The 20126-nt window shown below is 25.2% G+C and overlaps 1 protein-coding gene across 1 annotated transcript; it reads left to right on the forward strand.

Annotated features, from left to right (window-relative positions):
- Positions 1-628: 628 nt before the first annotated feature.
- Positions 629-19852, forward strand: LOC145835747 (trafficking kinesin-binding protein 1-like). Its single transcript, XM_082943456.1, has 17 exons — positions 629-743; positions 3340-3416; positions 4259-4358; positions 4873-5066; positions 6556-6646; positions 7135-7229; positions 7847-7946; positions 12152-12282; positions 12747-12821; positions 13424-13668; positions 14299-14460; positions 14760-14889; positions 15027-15159; positions 15433-15670; positions 16916-17087; positions 17829-17895; positions 18674-19852. Exons 1-17 carry the CDS (start codon positions 710-712, stop codon positions 18787-18789), a joined length of 2160 nt encoding a protein of 719 aa, XP_082799582.1. The 5' UTR covers positions 629-709; the 3' UTR covers positions 18790-19852.
- The last annotated feature ends 274 nt before the right edge of the window (positions 19853-20126 follow it).

Genomic DNA, 20126 nt, shown 5'->3' on the forward strand with positions numbered 1-20126 from the left:
ACACTATACAAGATACAAATTTCAAACTCGATCGTATAAGTATCTTAAACCATATCTTAAGATTTAATCTTAGATATCTTATAAAAAAAAATTAGTCTTGTTTGTACGACGTTTAATATTTTTGTTCAACGTTGTTAACAGTATTCAGTAACATTGTTTTTATTTTTTAACAAGATGTTTTATTGAATACTTTGTACTCAACTAGTGATATATATTGTTTATTGAACGACAAAAAAAGAGCGCTCAAAATATTTAGTCCTAGGACCTGGAGCACGAAAAAACCTTTCGGTTATCGAGTCGTACACCAATTGGTTACCTTTTAAGTCATGTCCAGGACAAATTTAATATGTGATATTATAATGTGATAGAATAATAAAGTTTTTGAAGTTGTTCTCCTATAACACTACTTAAAGCTTAAAATTATTTAGGATCCTAATTAATGGATGTGGTAGATCACTAAAGTTATATTTGAAAAGTTTAATATTATGGCACTTCAATAGATTTTACTGACTCAACATTCGCAAATTAAAATACATACAAGACTACAGCTTTTTACATGCTTGAACGATTTTCAGTTGACTTTCTCAAAATAGCTTTCATGCAGTGAGGTCAACAATTGCAATCATTAATTCACTATATGCAATAAACAAACAAATCGAATCTTTAATAGTTTCTTGAAATGTCCAACCTAGGGAGAATCTATTAGGCAATGCCTAATACTAAAGACGCATCAACCTCGACCGGTAAGAAGTTTAATTTAATCTTTAAATTATGTTCTGAGGTTCAATTAGTATAGAGAAACTAACACAAATATTTTGCATAACATCTTTTGTAATCTTGAGTGATTTATTGTTGCTAATTTTGTTTGATCAATGTAGTATGGGATCGTGATTTTAAACATTGCAGTTTAGTTTGACTATTTTCAAAAGATACAATATTTTTTGGACTTCATATTACATAATGAAACATTACATTTTATATATTTATATATTTTTTAACCAACATTTCTTAGATAATATTTGAAGGAGTTACTTTTAAGACTTTTATAGTTTATATAATTTACTAAAAAAACTCAACCATTTGATCTAAGGACCTGGTTTATAAAGACACCTTTGACATCAAGTCATACATCATATGCATTAACTATTTAACCCATAATTATAAAACTCTTTACTTACAAATGTATTGATTAACAAGTTTTTAATTATTTTCCTTTGATGCAAAATGATACCTTCCATTTTTACTCCTAAACAAAAAGTACAAAAACTCTTAAATTACTAAGTATATTTAAATTGCAAAAGTAAAATAAGTAATATAAACTTTAAATAGTAAATTTTAAAACTTTTTTTTTTCTTAAACATCCAAATAAACCTTGCTTACTGTTTATGTAACAAATATCAGTTCTTCAATTTTTTTCATAGATACCCTTAAAGACACTTGACTAAGTTAACAAATAAAAAAAATATTTTCTAACTAAAATTATCAATGAAGTTTGAAAAAAGAGTAATATAGTTCGAATATTAATCTTCTAAATTATTTATTAAATTTTTTAATTATGAAAAATCTTTAAACTGTTATACAAAATTATTTTACTCTACAATTTGTAATGTAAGACAAAGGGGGTTACCACAAAATCAGGAAAAGTCAGCAAAAAACAGGGTTTTTCAAAAAAAAAGGCAGAAAATTTGATATAAACATGCTCTTAGTACGAAAGTTTATCATCACTAAAAACTGCTAATATTATTCTCTCAAAGCAAAAAATAAAACAGTTGTTATAATCTGTATAAAAATAAGATTGAAAACTCTACAAAATTTCAAGTCTTTGTTATGTAATTTTTAATGATTTTTGATTAAGAATAGGATTTAGAAAAGTCAGGAAGATTTTTTCAGCTTAATCTGTGGCAACCCCAAACATTTTTAAACATTTAACAAATTAACAAAATATATAGTTTCTTTTGGTTTTAGACAGCCACAAGTACCTTTTATTATAGTATTTTTTAACTTTTTGGAAATTGAAAAAACATTAACTATTCTACCAATTTTTCATTAAATTGTTTTAGTAGAATTATTTATTGTCAAGATCATTTGCATTAGATTTCATCACTTGCTGAACTAAGTGAGACACTTCTTTTACTTTAAGTTGTTGTTTAAAAAATAGTTACTGTATACCTAATATGCATGTATTGTAAGTGAGTTGAATTAAAATTATGTAAATAAATGATTTATATTTTAACTTATCAGCATATAAATATGTTGTATTAAAATTTAAGCATATTGTTTTTGTTAATAAGTAGAAGGTAATAAGTTACAAGTATGTTTGATTATTGTTACAGAATAAATTTAAAATTGAAGATGAATTTTATGTTAGGAAGCCTTTAGCCTGAGTACATATAATTTAAATCTTTAAGTAATTGTGATTTTAATCAAACTAGAACTTAAAAAAAACTTAAAAGTATGTTACTTTTGAACTGATACTCTTTAAAAACATCAACTATGAGTTGATTTATTTTGAAATTAATTGAATCTAATTGAATTTTGAAATATGCTTGATAATTGTTATGTTTGTTAAATACTTTTTACACTTGTTGTTCTAGACTTAACTTTTTTATTAAAAGTTTTTTTAATATTTCAGTTGTTTGTTTAATGTAAAATAAAAAAATGTTAATACAATTTTGTGAATGTAATATTTGTACTTAAAAGTACTAAGTAAGTACACAATTTAAACTTGAATTCAAAAACATTTTAATTAAAAATTTCATGTAAAATATTTTATTGTGTTCTTATGATATATATTTTTTTAAACTTATATAGGAGACTAACTGTCGCTTTTTGTTAGAAAATTATTGTTTAAAGAACTTATAGACTTGTACTCTCTTTGAAATGCTTTATTTTTGTTTGCTTAAGGTGAGAGCTCAAAATGCAGACTTTATATGCTTAATTTAGAAAACTCCATTTAAACAAGAATGTTGAAAATATAATAGTTTTATTTACCTTTTGCTTTGAGTTAATAAATTATTTTTAGTTTTAAATATTTGTGTTTATATAATTATTGTAATTAAATCAGATTCTTGATTCACCTATTTGTATATAAAAAAAATTTAATAACCTAAAATCATTATATACTATTTATCACAAATAACTCGGTATAAAACAATTATTTAAGTAATAATAAAATATACTTTTAGTAGCAAGGGAAGTTTTCAAAAATTAGTTTTGTAGTTGATTTTGTTTTTTTTTAACTTGCTTAATGTCATAGTTGTATTCATAAAATTATGTTATTAAATATAAAAACTATAATATTCTCTTCAGTACACTTCATACACTATATATTTCCTGCAGATCCTACATTTAGTGATTTTTTTGATTCAAACGGAAATAAAGTAAGAATCTCAAGGTACCAACTTCGATTTGATACAGTTCGTTTATTTTGACATCTAAAAGTTATTATATAAAATAAATTATTTAAGTATGAAGTAATCAAATTAATTTCATTCATTATGTAATGATGCTAACTAAATACTTGTTTTTCTTTTCTTTTTAATTTCTATTTTTAAAAGTATATGATGTTTGTAAAATGCATTAGTAGTAAAATTTTTAGGTAAAGGCTTAAAAAAATAGTTGTGAGTTCTTAACTGAAAACTTTCCAATTAAGAACAAAAATTACACGGGGTAATAAACATTTTAATTATTTTTATTGGTCTAGTCATTGTTTACTTAACTTGATCAAATAGTATGATTTGTTTACTAAAATAACAATGCATCGTATTATAAATGTATTCAGTTTTTGTTTATTACAAGTTGAAAAAAGTTTTTATGAAATTATGTTAACTTCAACTTTTTTATACTAATTCCAAAATATATGTCTTTTAATTTTATAAATAGTTTATATGACAATAAATTAAGGTTAAGGTTAGCTAAATTCTGAACTTATTTTTAAAAGTGTTTTAGTAAGTTACTTTGTATGTAAAAGACACTTAAAGTTAGTTATATAATGTATGAAATGACGACATGTCTTTTTTAAATTTGTGTTCATTGAGTTTCTAATGATTTTCTCAAAAAATGTACAAGTTTGACATTAACTACTGGAGTAGTCAAGAATATCAGTTATATCAGGTGAATAATAGATAAGATACCATCACTAAAATAATTTGCAATATGAAGATATTGTGTTTTTATCTAGGATCTAAAAAGTGTAAGGAGAACAGATCCTGTACTATCTTCTAAATTTTTTGACTAAACTAATATTTTTTTAATACAGTCAGATCAGCATTCTCCTGTGAGAAGTGTCAAATTTCCACAAATTGAAAGTTTTAAGAAGCTATCAGTAAAGCAGTGTGAGCAGATTTTAAGTTTTTTATGTAAGTTGCTGGTTTCAGTTATAATTTAAAAATCTTCTGTGTTAATTTTAGCTTAATTCTTGTCCCTATTTTAAATTTTAAGTATTTTTTTTTCTGAAAAGAAACACAGTTTTATTTATTGTTGCTTAAGATTTAAATTTGATAAAGAAATTATTGTAAAAAAAAATATTCTTATATATGTAGTATAAGTTTATTCCAATGTAAAACATAAAGTCATTTATGTTTAAACATTGATAAAAAATTAAAATTAAGTGAATCTAGTGTTAATAAACTATTGTTTTCAGAAAAAAAAAAATTTAAAAATAGATTGAAAACTATCTTATACCATCCATAATAGTATTTATAGTAGTATACTTTATGAATTTCTATCAATAAACACTTTACATGTAAAAATTATTTATGAAGTTTTAATCAAACTAACATTTAAACACTCTAACAACATTTATTATTTATATTATTTTATTCAAACAATAAAAAAAAGGTAATTACAGTTAATAACACATAAATTCAACAGTATTAGGGGGTAAGAGGCTGACAAGCATGACGAACACGTATCATGACATGGAGGCAGTGACGTCATTGCTTGAGGAGAAAGAGAGAGATCTGGAGCTGGCAGCTCACATCGGACAAACCTTGCTGATGAAAAACAAAACTGTGTTAGAGGAGAACGAAATACTCGAAGAAAAGCTGGAGAAAGCTATGGAAGAGGTTTTATTTTTATGATTTTGAAGTACTTGTTGTCAACCAAGTTTAAATTTTCTATATTAAGAAATTAAAATGGGATGAAGGTAGTCTTCCTCGTTTGATTTTAAAGACCGGACAGAATTGAATTTTAGATAAACATGAATAAAAATGGTAAGAACCATTAAAAAAATCAGTCACAGTCTTATACAACCACTTTGAAGAGGTCTTTCGTTTATTAAAAAACAAACATTTTCAATTCTGTAGAAAACAAAAAAATATACTAGCAACTAGAGAAAATTAAGTACTGGAAATTAAATATTTTTAGCAAAATTTAAAATAAAACTAAAAACTACCATATTATTAAAATACTGAATTTCATACTTTTACTTTAAAATTAATGGAACACTTATATTTGAGATTAGTCAGTAAAGTTTGATATAATTTTTCAATTTGAGAAACTGAGAAAAAGACACTTTGGAAAATTATTTTTGTTTACTGTAACTAAGAAAAACTATTTCTATAAACAACAAACACAGTGTCCAGTCCAGTTTTTAGAAAGCCCTATAAGAACTAATTTAGACTACACAGAACAATGGTGGATTAAAAAAACTAAGGCAAAAATTAATTTAAACAGTGTTTATAAGGAATAGTTTTAGTAATAAAAAATTGAAAATGTCATCAAAAATTTTTTTTATCAAGTACAATACTAGGGGATTTTTTTAATTGTTTGTTGTTTATAGAAATAGTTTTTCTTAGTTACAGTAAACAAAAATAATTTTCCAAAGTGTCTTTTTCTCAGTTTCTCAAATCGAAAAATTATATCAAACTTTACTGACTAATCTCAAATATAAGTGTTCCATTAATTTTAAAGTAAAAGTATGAAATTCAGTATTTTAATAATATGGTAGTTTTTAGTTTTATTTTAAATTTTGCTAAAAATATTTAATTTCCAGTACTTAATTTTCTCTAGTTGCTAGTATATTTTTTTGTTTTCTACAGAATTGAAAATGTTTGTTTTTTAATAAACGAAAGATCTCTTCAAAGTGGTTGTATAAGACTGTGACTGATTTTTTTAATGGTTCTTACCATTTTTATTTATGTTTTTCTATATTAAGTATGTGATTAATAGAAAACATGAACTGTTATAAAGACACTGAAATTTAATCAGTTAATTTTCAAAGTAAAAATTATTTTTGTACTTAAGAAAAAATAATGGTTTATATTGATAAACCTCATGATAGGATTAAATATGAAATAATAACAAGACTTTTCAATTCTTTATTAGCTGTAAAGGAATGATTCTTATAGAGACTGAGTCTTTAAAGCTGCATATTGTTTTTTTATTTAAGCGTATCTCACATAGTTAAAAGTAATTATTTATTTCCAGAACACTTTACAGGAAAGTCCTTGTACACATTAAAAATATTTTTTTTTAAATGTCTTGATTAAAAGTATATGTTATCTAGCTCAAACTAATCCTGTTATTTTTTTAATCAGCTTTTATTTTCGTCAGGCATCCCAGCTCAAACACGAAATATCAAGGAAAGATCGCCTTATAACAATGTATGCTGAAAACGAGAACAGCCCAACTGAACAGAACCATGGTTGGTTGTCACCTGCATCAGGTTGCTTTATGACGTCACATAATTGTTGTAATGACGTCATACTTGCATGCCTGTTGTTTGAGTTTGATAATAATGATAAATAAACTTTGCTCAACCAAAGAGTTTTTTTAAACAACTAAGTATTGTGAATTTAGATTGTAAGTGTAACAGCTATTTGTATAAGAATAAAGCAATCTTTGTAGATAACAACCATTCTTTTCTTAAATATAATAAAAGTCCATTATAAATTTTTAAAGTCAAACAAAAAAAGATAACTTATACTATAATCACATATATACTTTTTATTTTAACTTACTTTAATGTGCACTGTAAGTAGAAAATATACTTTAATAAATTGTTGTATTTTATGTTGTGTCTGCTTGCTGGTGTTTATTATATGTAACATCTGTTTAAAATTTAGATGTATTGTTTAGAAAAGTTTATAAACAAACAAGGATCAAGCGAACTATTTTATTCTAAACTTACAGAAAGAGCATTAAATGCAAAACTTGCAGCAAATCTTGAAAATTTGCAGAAGAAAATAAAAGAATTGGAAGAGGAAAATGAAAATTTAATTGACAGGGTTTGTTCAAAAATTTATTAAACTTTACACAAAAGTAATATGTGATTTTGTAAACTATGTTATTGATTAAGCCTTTATCTATTGAATTATTTTTTGAATGTTTGTTCTATATAAGAATTAAACTGAATTAGTACAGGATTTTGGCTTGTTTTACTTTTAACTTTAGTTTTTTTGTTTCTTATTGAAACTTGTGTACATGGTTTTTTTCGGATTAAGTTACTTCAAAAATATGTATGTAATGTTTGTAAATTCAGTAGTAATTTAGGAACATAATATTTTAGCAATGGTCAAAATAAATCAATTAATTAGTCTGCAATTTATTTTAGTGGGTATAAATTTTTTATTACTTATGTAAATTTCAAATAACTTTTTTTCAATTATCAAAAATTTAGCAGTTTTTGTGTAAAATTTTGTTTAGTTTACTCCAGGTACATTACTGTATAGAATATGTAATATAGTTGTCTTATTAAAATTTAGTTTTACTTCATTTAAAATTTTACAAAACAAAGTTTTTGTTAAAAGTATCATTTGTTCACAAATACAAAAAAATTTACCAACTTAGTTATTATAATCATAATCAATGTTTTCAAGCAACAAAGAAATTTTTATATTTATAGCAAACTGACCTACAAGACGAGTCAAAAAACATGAGAAATAAAGAAGAACACTTAATTACTGAAACAATAAATCAAATCAACTATCTCAAGTCTGAAATACGTAAGAAGTTTTGATAAGTTTTTTATACAAATAGGGTTACATTTAAGTCCAGGTGAAAACTCAAAGATTTTTATTTTTAAGTAAAGTTAGAAATATAAGTAATGCAAAAATAATGAGTTAATTTTTTAAATTGTAGTCGGTTAGTTTTTTGCGAGAGTTATTATATTTAAAAATAAATTTATTTTTTCTATTATAAGTTTCTAAGTTATTTAAATTTATACTTAACAAAAACTAAAAATTTGCTCTATTTAAAAAAAACATTAATATTTGGGTTTTTAGCTCCAACATTCCAAAACACTAAGAGATTTTGCTTTGCGAAATTAACTTGTTACATAAAAATCAGTTTATAAAAGTCGAAATTCTTCAGCATTAAATTTTCTTGGGGGATTTGTGGTTGAAACTAAAATATGAAATAATGTTTAGTTATATAACTGTAGTAAAAGAATAATTCTACGGCGAAATGTATTTATTTGATATATTGCAGGTTGAACTAATTAAAAAAAAAGTCCCTAAATGTTAAAATCAAAATTCACTAAACAACATAGTTTAGTTCATAGCTTAATTTTCTACAATTTGTTGCAGTACTTTATTTTTTTGACATTCAACACACTTGATATTTGCAAAAATAACAAGTTTACTTGCGATTTATCTAAACTCTTTTGTTGCAAACAGTCCTGTTTTTATTTATTGCAGCAGATCAAACAAAAATTGATGTGCTTGTTTTGTAAAATGTATCTTGTTTTTATATTGCATTACAGAAGATTCAAGTAAATCTACCATTAATATACTGATGTACTTATTTTTGAAAATGCTAAACTAGTTTTTTTAATGTGTTATATGTCATGAGTAAACACTTTATTATATTTTGAAGTTTAGTCTGTTTAAAGTTAAACATAAAAAAGTAAACAAGTTTCACTGTGATTTAAAATACCTAAATGCCAATACAAACCGTAAATTATATAGACTTAAATTTGGTTGGCTTATTCAGTAATGGTACGATCTGAATACACAATTATAAAGTTCAGTGACATTTTGTCAATATGTGTATATTAATTAACAAAACAAATCAATATTTATTTGTGGTTTTCACTTTCCTATATACCTTAATTAAGTGCCTTGTCATATATCAAAACAACGCAATTTTTTTTTGGTCAATGTTACTATTTTTCTAAATAAGTTAAAAGTTAATGCTTGCCTAGTTTGTTTTTAATGAAAGTTCAACTAAAGTCAGTAAATAGTTCTAAATATTTTTTATAACTATGAAAAATTTAAAATTAATTTCAATACATTATTATTGTCTGTAATAATTAAGTCTCTTTCAAATAGAAAAAATAGCTGCACGTTTTAATAGAATCAAATGAGGTTATCCATAATTTTTCAAAATAACTCTAAAATGTCATTGTAATACATGGATTGCACATTAAAAAATAAACTTACAAAACTTATCAAAATGATACACATATTTAAATTTTTTTATGTGTTTAAAAGAAATACTTTCGATGTCAAAGTTTACCTTTTACCTTTAAGTTATTATTAGTATAAATATAGTAAAATATTTTTGTAAAAAATTTAACGTTAATTAAAGTTACGTAATACCTCGTGCTAGCATCCAAACATGAAATGTTAAATTGCGATTTCATGTTGTCTGGTTATATAAACATTCCGTGCTTCGTTTTGACACCATATTATTTACATAACTAAATATAGTTTTTTTTGAATAGAACTGATATAAAAGATTATTATATATTAGATCTTAACGTAAATAATCGTTAGCATTACTGCAGGGGTTCCCAACCAGGGGTGCTCACACCCCTTGGGGGTGCGAGGCAGCATTCCAGGGGGTGCGAGATGGCTTTTCATTTTTATATGATAAATAAGGTGATTTTCACTCTCTAATAAAGTTTATAAACTTTAAAAGTACATTTGGTTATAGTATGAAGTTAGTGCTAACTTTCTGAATAAATTAATTTGATTAGTACGTCATAGAGCAAGAGCGCTTTTCTAGAAGTAAATTCAGCAATTCTAGTTGAAAATTGCAGTCAATTGATTGTACTAGTCAGTGAGATATGTGCATGATGGTTCAATAAAAGAAGATTTCTTATTTTGTGAAGATCTGAAGAGAACCACAAAAGGAAAAGACATCTTTCAATGTGTCATAAATTTTTTTGCGAAACATGACTTAGACATGCAAGTTATTGGTTCCGTGTTTACTGAAGGTGCCCCTGCTATGTTGGGAAATAAATCTGTTTGTTTTTGCTTTGTTAAAACAGGATATTCCGCTTGCATGGTATTCACTGTTTTCTTCGTTGACATGCCTTGGCATCAATCAAAAACATTGCCCTCGAAATCTAAAAATGTCCTTGATATTTGTGTGAGGACAATCAACTAGTTTAGAGGTCGTGTTTTAATAACCGTCTTTTTAAGTCGTTGTGTCAAGATTATGGTAGTAAACATTCAGTTTTACTTTTCCATACGGAGGTCAACTGGCTATCACTTGGAAGAGCTTTAACGCGGTTTTTTGGATTGAGGAAGGAAGTAAAAGCTTTTCTTAATCAACTTGACTTTGACCGTGTCAAAGAAATGGAGTCAAAAGAATTTATTCAAATACTAGCTTACTTAAGTGACATTTTCAGCCGCTTGAATGACATGAGTGTTTCCATGCAAGGGATAAATGTAAATATTTTAAAATGTCGTGAAGTAATAAATGCTTCTAAAAAAAGTTAAATCTCTGGTGTCGACGAGTTGAAAGAGGTAATTTATCAAACTTTCCATTACTCGAAGAAGTGACTGATGGAGATGAGTGTTTGGTTCCAATTGTTCGTGAAGAAATTATAAACCATTTGGAAATACTATCCAAGTCATTTGAAGGATATTTTAAAATAGGAGAACAAGAAATTTCTAAAGAATGGATAATAAATCCATATTCTTTTAATTTGAATTACATGTCCAATGATGAATAGTTAAAAGATGAACTTATTGAGTTATTCATGGACCGTTTTCTCAAAATGCAGTTTGAAAGCAAAACTCTTGAACAATAATGGTGTTGTTCAATGAATATGTTTCCAATACTTGTTGAAAAAGCACTAAGTACTCTCATTTCATTCGCGACGACTTACTTGTGCGAGTCTGGATTTAGTACTCTTTTGTCAATAAAAACTAAATCAAGAAACCGCTTGAATGCACAGGCAGACATGCCATCAGCAACAAAATGTCACGTTTTTAGAAAGTTTTTTGCAATAAACAGGAACAAAAAGTCATTAACTTTAGAGTCGATATAAAATTAAGTTCTTAGTCTTTTCAAAATAATATTGCATGAATAGAATTTTAATAATTTGTTAAATACCTTGTGAGTATAACGACGTGTCATTTAGGATTTTTTTATTAAATATATAAGATTAGTTTAGTTTTTTGCTAATGTTAATTGAATTTTTTTTTTGTTTTTTATAAAGATAGATTTTTTTTTTTTGTTTAATTAAAAAGTAATTAATTTTTTTAGTTAGTTTAGAAATGAGTAGGTAGAATTACAAGTTATGAGCTCCAAACTCACTTGCAAAACCTTCAGAAAACTTTTATCGTTGCAGAGGGAAAAGTGAGTTCTGATGTTTTCTACCTTATAAAGAATAGATAAAACTTGTTCGAATATAGTTTGTTATGTTTTTAAATTTCCGAGTATTTTATTTTTGTTAATATAGCACACTATCATAAAAATTAAAATACAAATTATTAATTAATGAAATTAATGATTTTAAAATCAAATTATTAATAAACAATTATAGCATATAGTGTTAGGGGTGCAAGATCAAATTAAGAGACTTTAGGGGTGCGGGGCATCAAAAAGGTTGGGAACCACTGCATTACTGGCTTTATTTTTTAGAAAATATTAATACTTGAAAAGTGCCAATAAATACAGATTCAGTATTTTTATTACTTAATATGATTATTTGAAAAAGAGTTGATTGCTTATTGTTTTTTTTTTGTTTTTTTACTGCGCACATTACAAAAAATGATTGAAGACAGTTTTAAATTTGAGTGCACAAAAGAAATCCTAAAGCTAACTATGTTTTGTTATTGGTGTTTACAGTTTTTGTATACGGAAAAACTTGTAATTTTCTAAAAAATCTTGTATTATCTTTTAAATTGATTTATCTTCGGTTAATTTAGAATCATAAGTAAACTGAATTGCTTATATATATCTTTAAAAACAGAAGGGGCAAATGAACAAATCCAAATAGTGACGGAGGAGTTAATGAAGCGTAACCAAGAAGCCATGTTTCAGCAGGACAATATAAAGTTATTAATTGACGAAATGAGATATTTACAAGACAAGCATGCAGGGGTTCGTTAAATGTTGTTGTAGAAATTTAAGTTTAAGTTTTAATGACTAAAGGTTGGCAGGTTTTTAAAGTAGTTTAATTAACAAGTAGCTAAGTTGATTAGGATGTGAATATAACTTAAATTCACATGTATTTTATATGTAGTATTTAAACTTTCAAAAAAAAATTAAAATGTAACTTTATGGGGCACATTTTAAATATTAGTTAATTATTTAGGTTGTATTTTAGTGACAGGAAAAAGTAATAATTATCTAAAAAGATATTTTATTCTTGATAAAATTTAATTACTCAATATCCAGTAAAACAATCAAAAAAGTTTAGATGTAAAAGTAGACTTCAAGTTTTATTATGTGTTTTTATTAAAGTTTTTCTATTAGTTACATCCCATAAACTTTCCCTTGAACACATATAAGTTTATTTTTAGCGTTATAATATTCACAAGTTCACAATTTAAATATCCTTGCAGTTATCAGAAAAACATGAGGAGTTACAAAGGAGTTTGAATAAAGCATACAATTCCCAGTTCAGATTATCACAAGAGGTTCGTTTTTTATATTATCACGTTAAGATTTAATAAAATCTGTTAAAAGATTTTAAGTATACTGTCTAAGTTAACTACTGTAATTTTTTTACGCTCTGTAAATTAGTTTTTTAAAATATAATTTGATGATATATGTACAAAAACTAGTCTGTGTATATATTTTAGTGTTATAAATTTTTCTGCACTAGTATTTCATTTTCTAAGTTTTGCTTTTTTCATCATTAGGATAATACATGTAAATTTGAGCCAGGAATCTCGGTTTTACTTATCTTAAAAAAACTACTAAAACGTATAATTTGTTACATAACATTCGCATAACAGTATCCTATAATTCTATATAAATGTTCCATACTAGATTTAATCCAAACAGAATAACTAATAATATGTGTCTACTTTGAAAAGCTAATATTCGTTGTTACATAATACTTTAATGTAGTGTTTGACATAATTATTTTTATCTGATCGGATTGTGCATGTTATTTACGTAGCTAAAACCTTTTTGTTTTATCATTAATTATTATGAAAAATTAATATATCATCATTAATTTTAAGTCCAAGTTCACAACTTTCTACTTAACTAAAGTTATTTTAACAACTATAAGGTACAAACACTAGAAGATAAGTACAGGGAAGTTCTGCAAATGCTAGATGACCCGATGTTTCCAGTTTCTGGGATTCGCTCAACCAATGACCAAAGTTTGAAAGGAGTAGAACAGCATAAGTCTATATTTGAGGAGTTTAGTGAGCTTGATTCTTCTGTAAAGTTGGATTTTTCTCTAGGAAATTCTTATCATCCTGATATTCCAAGTTGTTCAAGGAGTAATAAAAATGATGTTCCTTATAACAAGTTGGTTTTAATTTTCAGTTTACTAAGTTGAGATCTTTTCTAATAAGTTGTATTAAACTATCAATAATATAAGTCGGGAAATACAATTAAAAAAGATTGAGTTTATTTAATTATTTTTTAAAAGAATTAATAAAAAAGTTCTGTTATAATATAAAGCTTTTTATTTTAACACTTGAAATTAAATGTTAAATGTTGGTATAAATATGAGTTTATAAAACTGCTATTTGCTTGAAATTTTTTTAAGTAAAAATTCATTGAACAGTTAAAGTAGTAAAAGATTTTATGTTTCACTTAGCTCTTTTAAAGTATAAAAACTGAAAGTTCACTGTGTTAAACTGATATCGATTTTTTCCAAGAAAAAACAGTATAGTAAAGTTTTTGAAGTATTTACTGCTTAAGAAATAAAAATTTTATTAAAAATATGTATGTTTGTTTAAACGTCGATAACAACTGAAATATTTTTATAGTATTTTTCCATGAAAAACTAGCCATTTTAGTTAGAAATTATAAGCTATGTTAAAACAATGTACGCAAAAATTACATTATTTTAATACTTAAATTACTTAAACTTTTTATATATACTTAAATTCTTACACATTTTTTTTCGATTAAAACTATTTATTACTTTAGAGGGGACTACATGAAAATGTTAGAATCAACAAAAAACATAAACAAGCTGCAAAATAGTCACAGCAATGTATACAAGCAGCGTAGACCGAGTGATATTGTGATCGAAAAAGATTACAAAGTTAATGTTGTCAAGTCACCAAGCCTATCTTCTATACTATCAGGGTTTAACATTTGTAATTATTTTACCATATTTGCGATAAATTAGAGATATTACTCATTTTAACAACTAAGGCATTTAACAGTTTTTACTTAACTATTTAGAAATATTTGCTATTTAGTTTTTGCATTAAGTACATTATAATATAATTTAAAACTAATGTTTTTAAACAAATTTAATACTTTATTGGTCACTTTTAAATTAAAATCTGAGTGACTTCTTGTTGCTGAGAAATAAAATCAGATTATAAACTTATAAAATGTTTGCTCATGTCCCCACTAAACAAGTTTTTTTATTCAAACAGATTGGAAACACCTGAAATTGGGAGGCCCGGTGTACCAGGAACTAAAGATTTAGATGTTGCTGTCAAAAAATTAAATGTCATAAAAACTAGAATCAGTCTAATTGCTACATTGGCTAAAAAAATAAATTTGGTTTGTCATTTGAAATTTTTAATTAAAACAATAGAAAAATGATAAATCAAAAGTTCTTTTGAAATTTTTCAAAGAATATAATATCGTTTTAAAAAAAGAATTTATTAATACTAGCTAAATAAATAAGCGTTTTACAGATGCCTAAAAGATTAGTAAAAGAATCACAGAAAGAAAAACACCAAGAACAAAATAACAAAAACAGCGATTCAAATAATTCGCTGAAGAAAAATAAATCATTTCCTGTCATTAGAGCTGTCAAAAGTATGCAAGGTAAAACAAATATTGCTTTTTTCTTTTTAAATATTAGATTTTACGAAGTTTTTAAGTTTAAACTTTTGATAACACTAATGTTTATTTTACTAAATAGTTTACTTATTTAAGTTCTATGTGATTTGATGTGATTTAGTTTAATTATAAGTTTGTACTGAAATCTTCAGGTTATCTTTTTATTAAAAATATATGAATTATGAAATTTCTAAAGATAAATTTTATTTCTCCAATTAATTCAAAAGCAAGGTTGAATTTATCATTGACATTTTACAGACTCTGCAACATTGTGCAAGTGGAAAACCATGGCCTCATCTCCCCGAGGTTTCTCACAACTGACGTCGAAAACACCGACCAGTGACGTCATAATAAACAGGAGCACCAGCATGACGGCGAAGATGATGAGCCGACACATGATCTCATCTAACAGCGGTAATATGACGTCACAAAAGCACAAGAATGATGTTTTGGAGCTTCCAAAGAATTGCGGGAATTTCGAAGTTCTTCCTGGAAGGTTGTTGAAATATGTAGTTTTTCATGCTAGTATAAATTTAACCGAAATTTATACTTGGATAAAAACTATTCACAAACTCGAATTGATTAAATAACCATATTGTTCATCAAATAACTTGTTATGATAACTTTTTGTTTCGTTTTAATTCAAATATATCTTAGCAATGTTCCTAGACTAGTTTTTAAAATTATATGTTAAGGCATCAGTCAACAACATGTAGTACTCAATAATTAACATATTTAATTGAAAAACAGTTTAAATGGTTTGTCTAAAATAAATTTGGGCAGCTTTTTTAATAGACGGGCCAGATTTACTAGAAAAATGTTAAACGTATTGAAATTTGTACACACAAGTCATTGTGGACCATTTACTTTTGAAAAAAAAAAGAATTTAAAGCATTCTTTAAAAGTAAAACTGCAATGAAATAATAATTTAGTAAGCATTACTGTGTACTCAAATTATTAAAGTACTGTAGAAAAATAACAAACACAATTTTGTTTAATTTGCACTTTGCGGGCCGTAGATTTCTTTTAGCGGTCTCGTATGTTGACACACCTTGTTTAAAAAAACCCGATTGTATTAAAATTAGTACTAAAATACAAGGTATAGAAAAAAAAATTATATAGTCCAAAACTTTATATAGCTAGGATTACTGTAGTATTTTTCAAGAATATTATTTGAATATACTTGGTTTCATGTCCAACAAAATTTAAATAACTAAATTGCTTAGTATTTAAATTATTTAAAAAAAAGTTTATCTATCTTGTTTTTAACTACCTTTGAATTTTAATTGTAGTTAAGCTGAGTACAGTCCAGCTGAATTGAAAGCAAACTCATTAAAATTTCATCAGAATAAGTTACTCTTAAATGATTACCTTGCATGTTGTAATAATGCAATATACTTTAAAGTTAAAAAATGTATCTGAACTAGTTTTTATTTTTATTTTAGCTAAAGCAACACATCTTGAGAAATACGAATTCAAAAAACTATTAAAATCTTTAAGATAAGGTTTTTAAATGTAATGTTTTTTAAGTTTTTAAAATACACTGTTTCTTGCCATATAACTTTTTGAAATTTTTGATAGCTCTAATAAGTTATGAATTGGTTCAAGTTTTTCTTTTTTTGTTTTACTATTTAAATTGTTTAAATAAAAGTTTAAAGTTATCAAATTAAATTAGTTACGGTTTACAAAAAGTATTTATTTTACAGCAATATATATTTAGTAAACTAACATTTTTTAACAGTACAACAAAACCGACTACGTTGGACTTGGATGAAGTAATCAAATCGCCAACTACCAGTAAGATGAAGATGTCACAATCAAAAGTGACTTTTAAAATAGAAGATGATGACTTTGTTATTAAGTCACCACCAAGACATAAGTGTTCCACCCCTAAAGTACCTAATATAAGTCCGGTTAGTTATTGTATTGGTTTTCTTATATTGCTGTTTCAAATTAAAAATTTTTTTTTGAGTTCTTAAGTGCAAGAAGTAATATTATAAAATTTAAAAATAAGAATTAGTTATGCGTTAGTTGATATGAGTTTTCTGTTTTAAAAGATTTTAATCAATGTTTAAATAGTACTTTAACTTTTTCAAAATCTTTAACTTTGTTAGGCATTCCAAAAATAAAATCTGTTTTTTTATATGTTCTCAAACTTTTACATTTTTAGTATTATAAACATACCATTGTAATTTCTTTAATAAGCTTCTCTACTTAGAAATATTAGTAGTAGTGTACAAATTATTATAAAAAACTGATATATGTTTTCAAAAATTTTATAATAAACTTAACTTTGAATAAATTTGAGTTGTGTACAAATTTTGTATCTCTTTTTAAGATCTTTCAATAATGATTTTTTAGGTAGTAGTAAATGTTTTTAGAAATTTTATAAAATTAGATAAAAGCTTTATTAGTTCATATTTAAAATTAAGATTTAGTCTAGTTACGTAAAATTGTATTGATATTAAGATCTTTTAAATTTTTTCAAACCATGCTTTAAATGATTTCAATTAAAAAAAAAAAAAGTGTGTTTACTATAATACTATTAAAAGTGTAAGTTCATTTGTAGATATTTAGTTGTTGATCAAGTTTGTAATTTGCAAAAAAGTAACTTAGTGTATGCTCGTCAAGTCAATCAGTTGTATTTAATTTAGCTGGAATGTAGCAGTAGTCAATTGCGAAATGTCAAAAGTTCTCCACATTTGATGGGCCTTGCTGCAGGTTTTTACTAGTATTTATATTTAAAGAACAACAATTAGATATTTTTAAATTCCATATTTAGTTATTTTAAGTTTAGTGTGCATATTGTTATTTTTGTCATTGATACCTCATAATAGTTTAAATTTTTATTAACAAATTTTATATTTTTAAAGGATGAGTTTACATAGACTTCATAAAACTATTTACTATATAGTTTTAGGTTACTGTTACGTTTAATTATAAACTTTTAATGACGTCAATTTGTTTTAATTATTAATTAGTTGACCTTTTATTTTTGTTTGTTTGACTTGATACTTGGCTTATCCATTTCAAGTAGTAACGAAAAACCTTAGTTGAAACGCTATTTTGACTAGCTTTAAGTTAATAGCTGTATAAACACTTTCTATTGTTGTTTTTATTGGTGAGTTTACCTTGATGTTTCTTACTCTTTAATAACCAATTGTTTAACTGTATATATTTACATTTAAAAATATATGTTCAAACTCATTAATACTAAACATCTTTCTTACATGTAATTAAATCAAACCAATATGCTTTATGCTGGTTAGCTTTCGGAACAAAAGATAAAATTTGAATTTACAAATAAGTTATAGTATGACTAATACTATGAATGTTTATTAGTTTAAGCGATTTATTTAAGTACAAAACACACTTTATTGCATATAGTTAAAATAAAATAACTTTACGAAAACAACTATAAAAAGTTTTAAATCTGTGTATATAACAGTTAAGTATTTATGTTAGAAATTAGTTATAACAAATTATATATTTCTTACAGCTCTTACAACAAATAACAACAACTCGTTAGTTGTTAGGGGAAGTCCAAGTTTTAAAACATCTTCCTCAAAATCCATTTTGTTCCAAGAATTACACGGCAGGGCTGAAAAACATTAAGCAGGTTTTGAGAGGAGCTTTCAAAAGTACCAATATTTTTATAAATCTAGGAAAAAGTAATTGTATTAAATCGTTAAAGTCAATTTAAGATCATTATTATGCATTTAATTTTAAATGTCTTTTAAACTTTTTTAGAATTTTTCATAAGCTAACAATGCTCTAAAGGTATTTTCTTGAATGATTAGTTTTAAACGAATGTTGCCCCCTTTTGTTTATATTTTACTCAATAAGTAATTTTTTTTTCAAAGACGCGCACATGTTTGATACAAAATTTATATATTTTTGAAAATGATGTTTTAAGCATGTTAAATGTTCGTAAATCATGTTGACATATTCCTTTCTTATCCGTCGTACTAATAACTTGTTATACATTTCATTATAGCCATCATTCTGTGTTTAACTTATAATTTATTTCCAGTTCCGTGTTTATATAAGATGTTGTAATTTGTTGATGTTTTTTATCCAATATTCAAAACTTTTTTCAAAACCTTGAGTTTCATTAAATTTATATCAAATACTTGTTACATCATTAATTTATAAAAATAATTTATTTCGAAGTAGCAACTTAAAAAAGTACTTAGTTCTTTGACAAACACCTTAGCTAATTTATCTGCCTGAAGTAGTAGCTGTGTATATATTAGATCTTTTGTATTTACATATAGCTTAGTAATTCCTAGTAGCAAAAATGACTGAATAATTTTCACTGCTTGTAATCACTGTGTAGTTATTTGTCTGCAGTTAAACAGAAAATTAAATTATTTTGATTTGGTATAAAATTATTTCCTTAACTCCTTTTCCTTAACCAAATTTTGAACTACTTACTACAAAAATTCTTCTGCTAAAACTTCTGAAGAACTTAAAATAGGTGCATACTAAGTTTAGAGTTAAACATTTAACAGATATTAAATACTTTCTAAATTGCCATTGAATGTAATTTTTTGTTGTGTGTTGTCAAAATTGTTATTTAACGTAGGAGTTATTACTCTCAAAATAAAATTCGTTCTGTAAACTATAAATTACAATGACTGAATATTATAATTTTATGTAGATGTTCAAAGTCTTTCAAAGCACGATAATCATTTGGATTTGTTAAGTTGTACGTATCTTTTTACCTGTTTTTGTCAAAATTTCATCGTCTTTAATAAACTAACGACTGTCTATTACTGCTTCGTACTATTTATAAATAATAGTTGAGTAAACTTCTCATCTAATGAAAAATAAATGACTTTGAGTAGTTTCAATGCATCAAGTATATATTAATAAAAGACTAAGTTATAAAATACAATTGTTTCACTGTTCTGTTAAATAGAACAGATCTTCAGTTTGTTTATTGTGAT

Source organism: Thalia democratica, chromosome 5 (assembly GCF_965202585.1).
Source record: "Thalia democratica chromosome 5, ktThaDemo2.hap1.1, whole genome shotgun sequence".
In the NCBI taxonomy this organism is placed as follows: Eukaryota; Metazoa; Chordata; class Thaliacea; order Salpida; family Salpidae; genus Thalia; species Thalia democratica.

Bases quoted from the DNA above. Each gene is read 5' to 3' on its own strand.
- LOC145835747 (XM_082943456.1), top strand. From the start codon at position 710: ATGCCTAATACTAAAGACGCATCAACCTCGACCG. The intron at 4,359-4,872 runs GTAAGTTGCTGG...TAAATTCAACAG, and splicing joins GCAGATTTTAAGTTTTTTAT to TATTAGGGGGTAAGAGGCTG. The intron at 14,461-14,759 runs GTTTAACATTTG...TTATTCAAACAG, and splicing joins CTATCTTCTATACTATCAGG to ATTGGAAACACCTGAAATTG.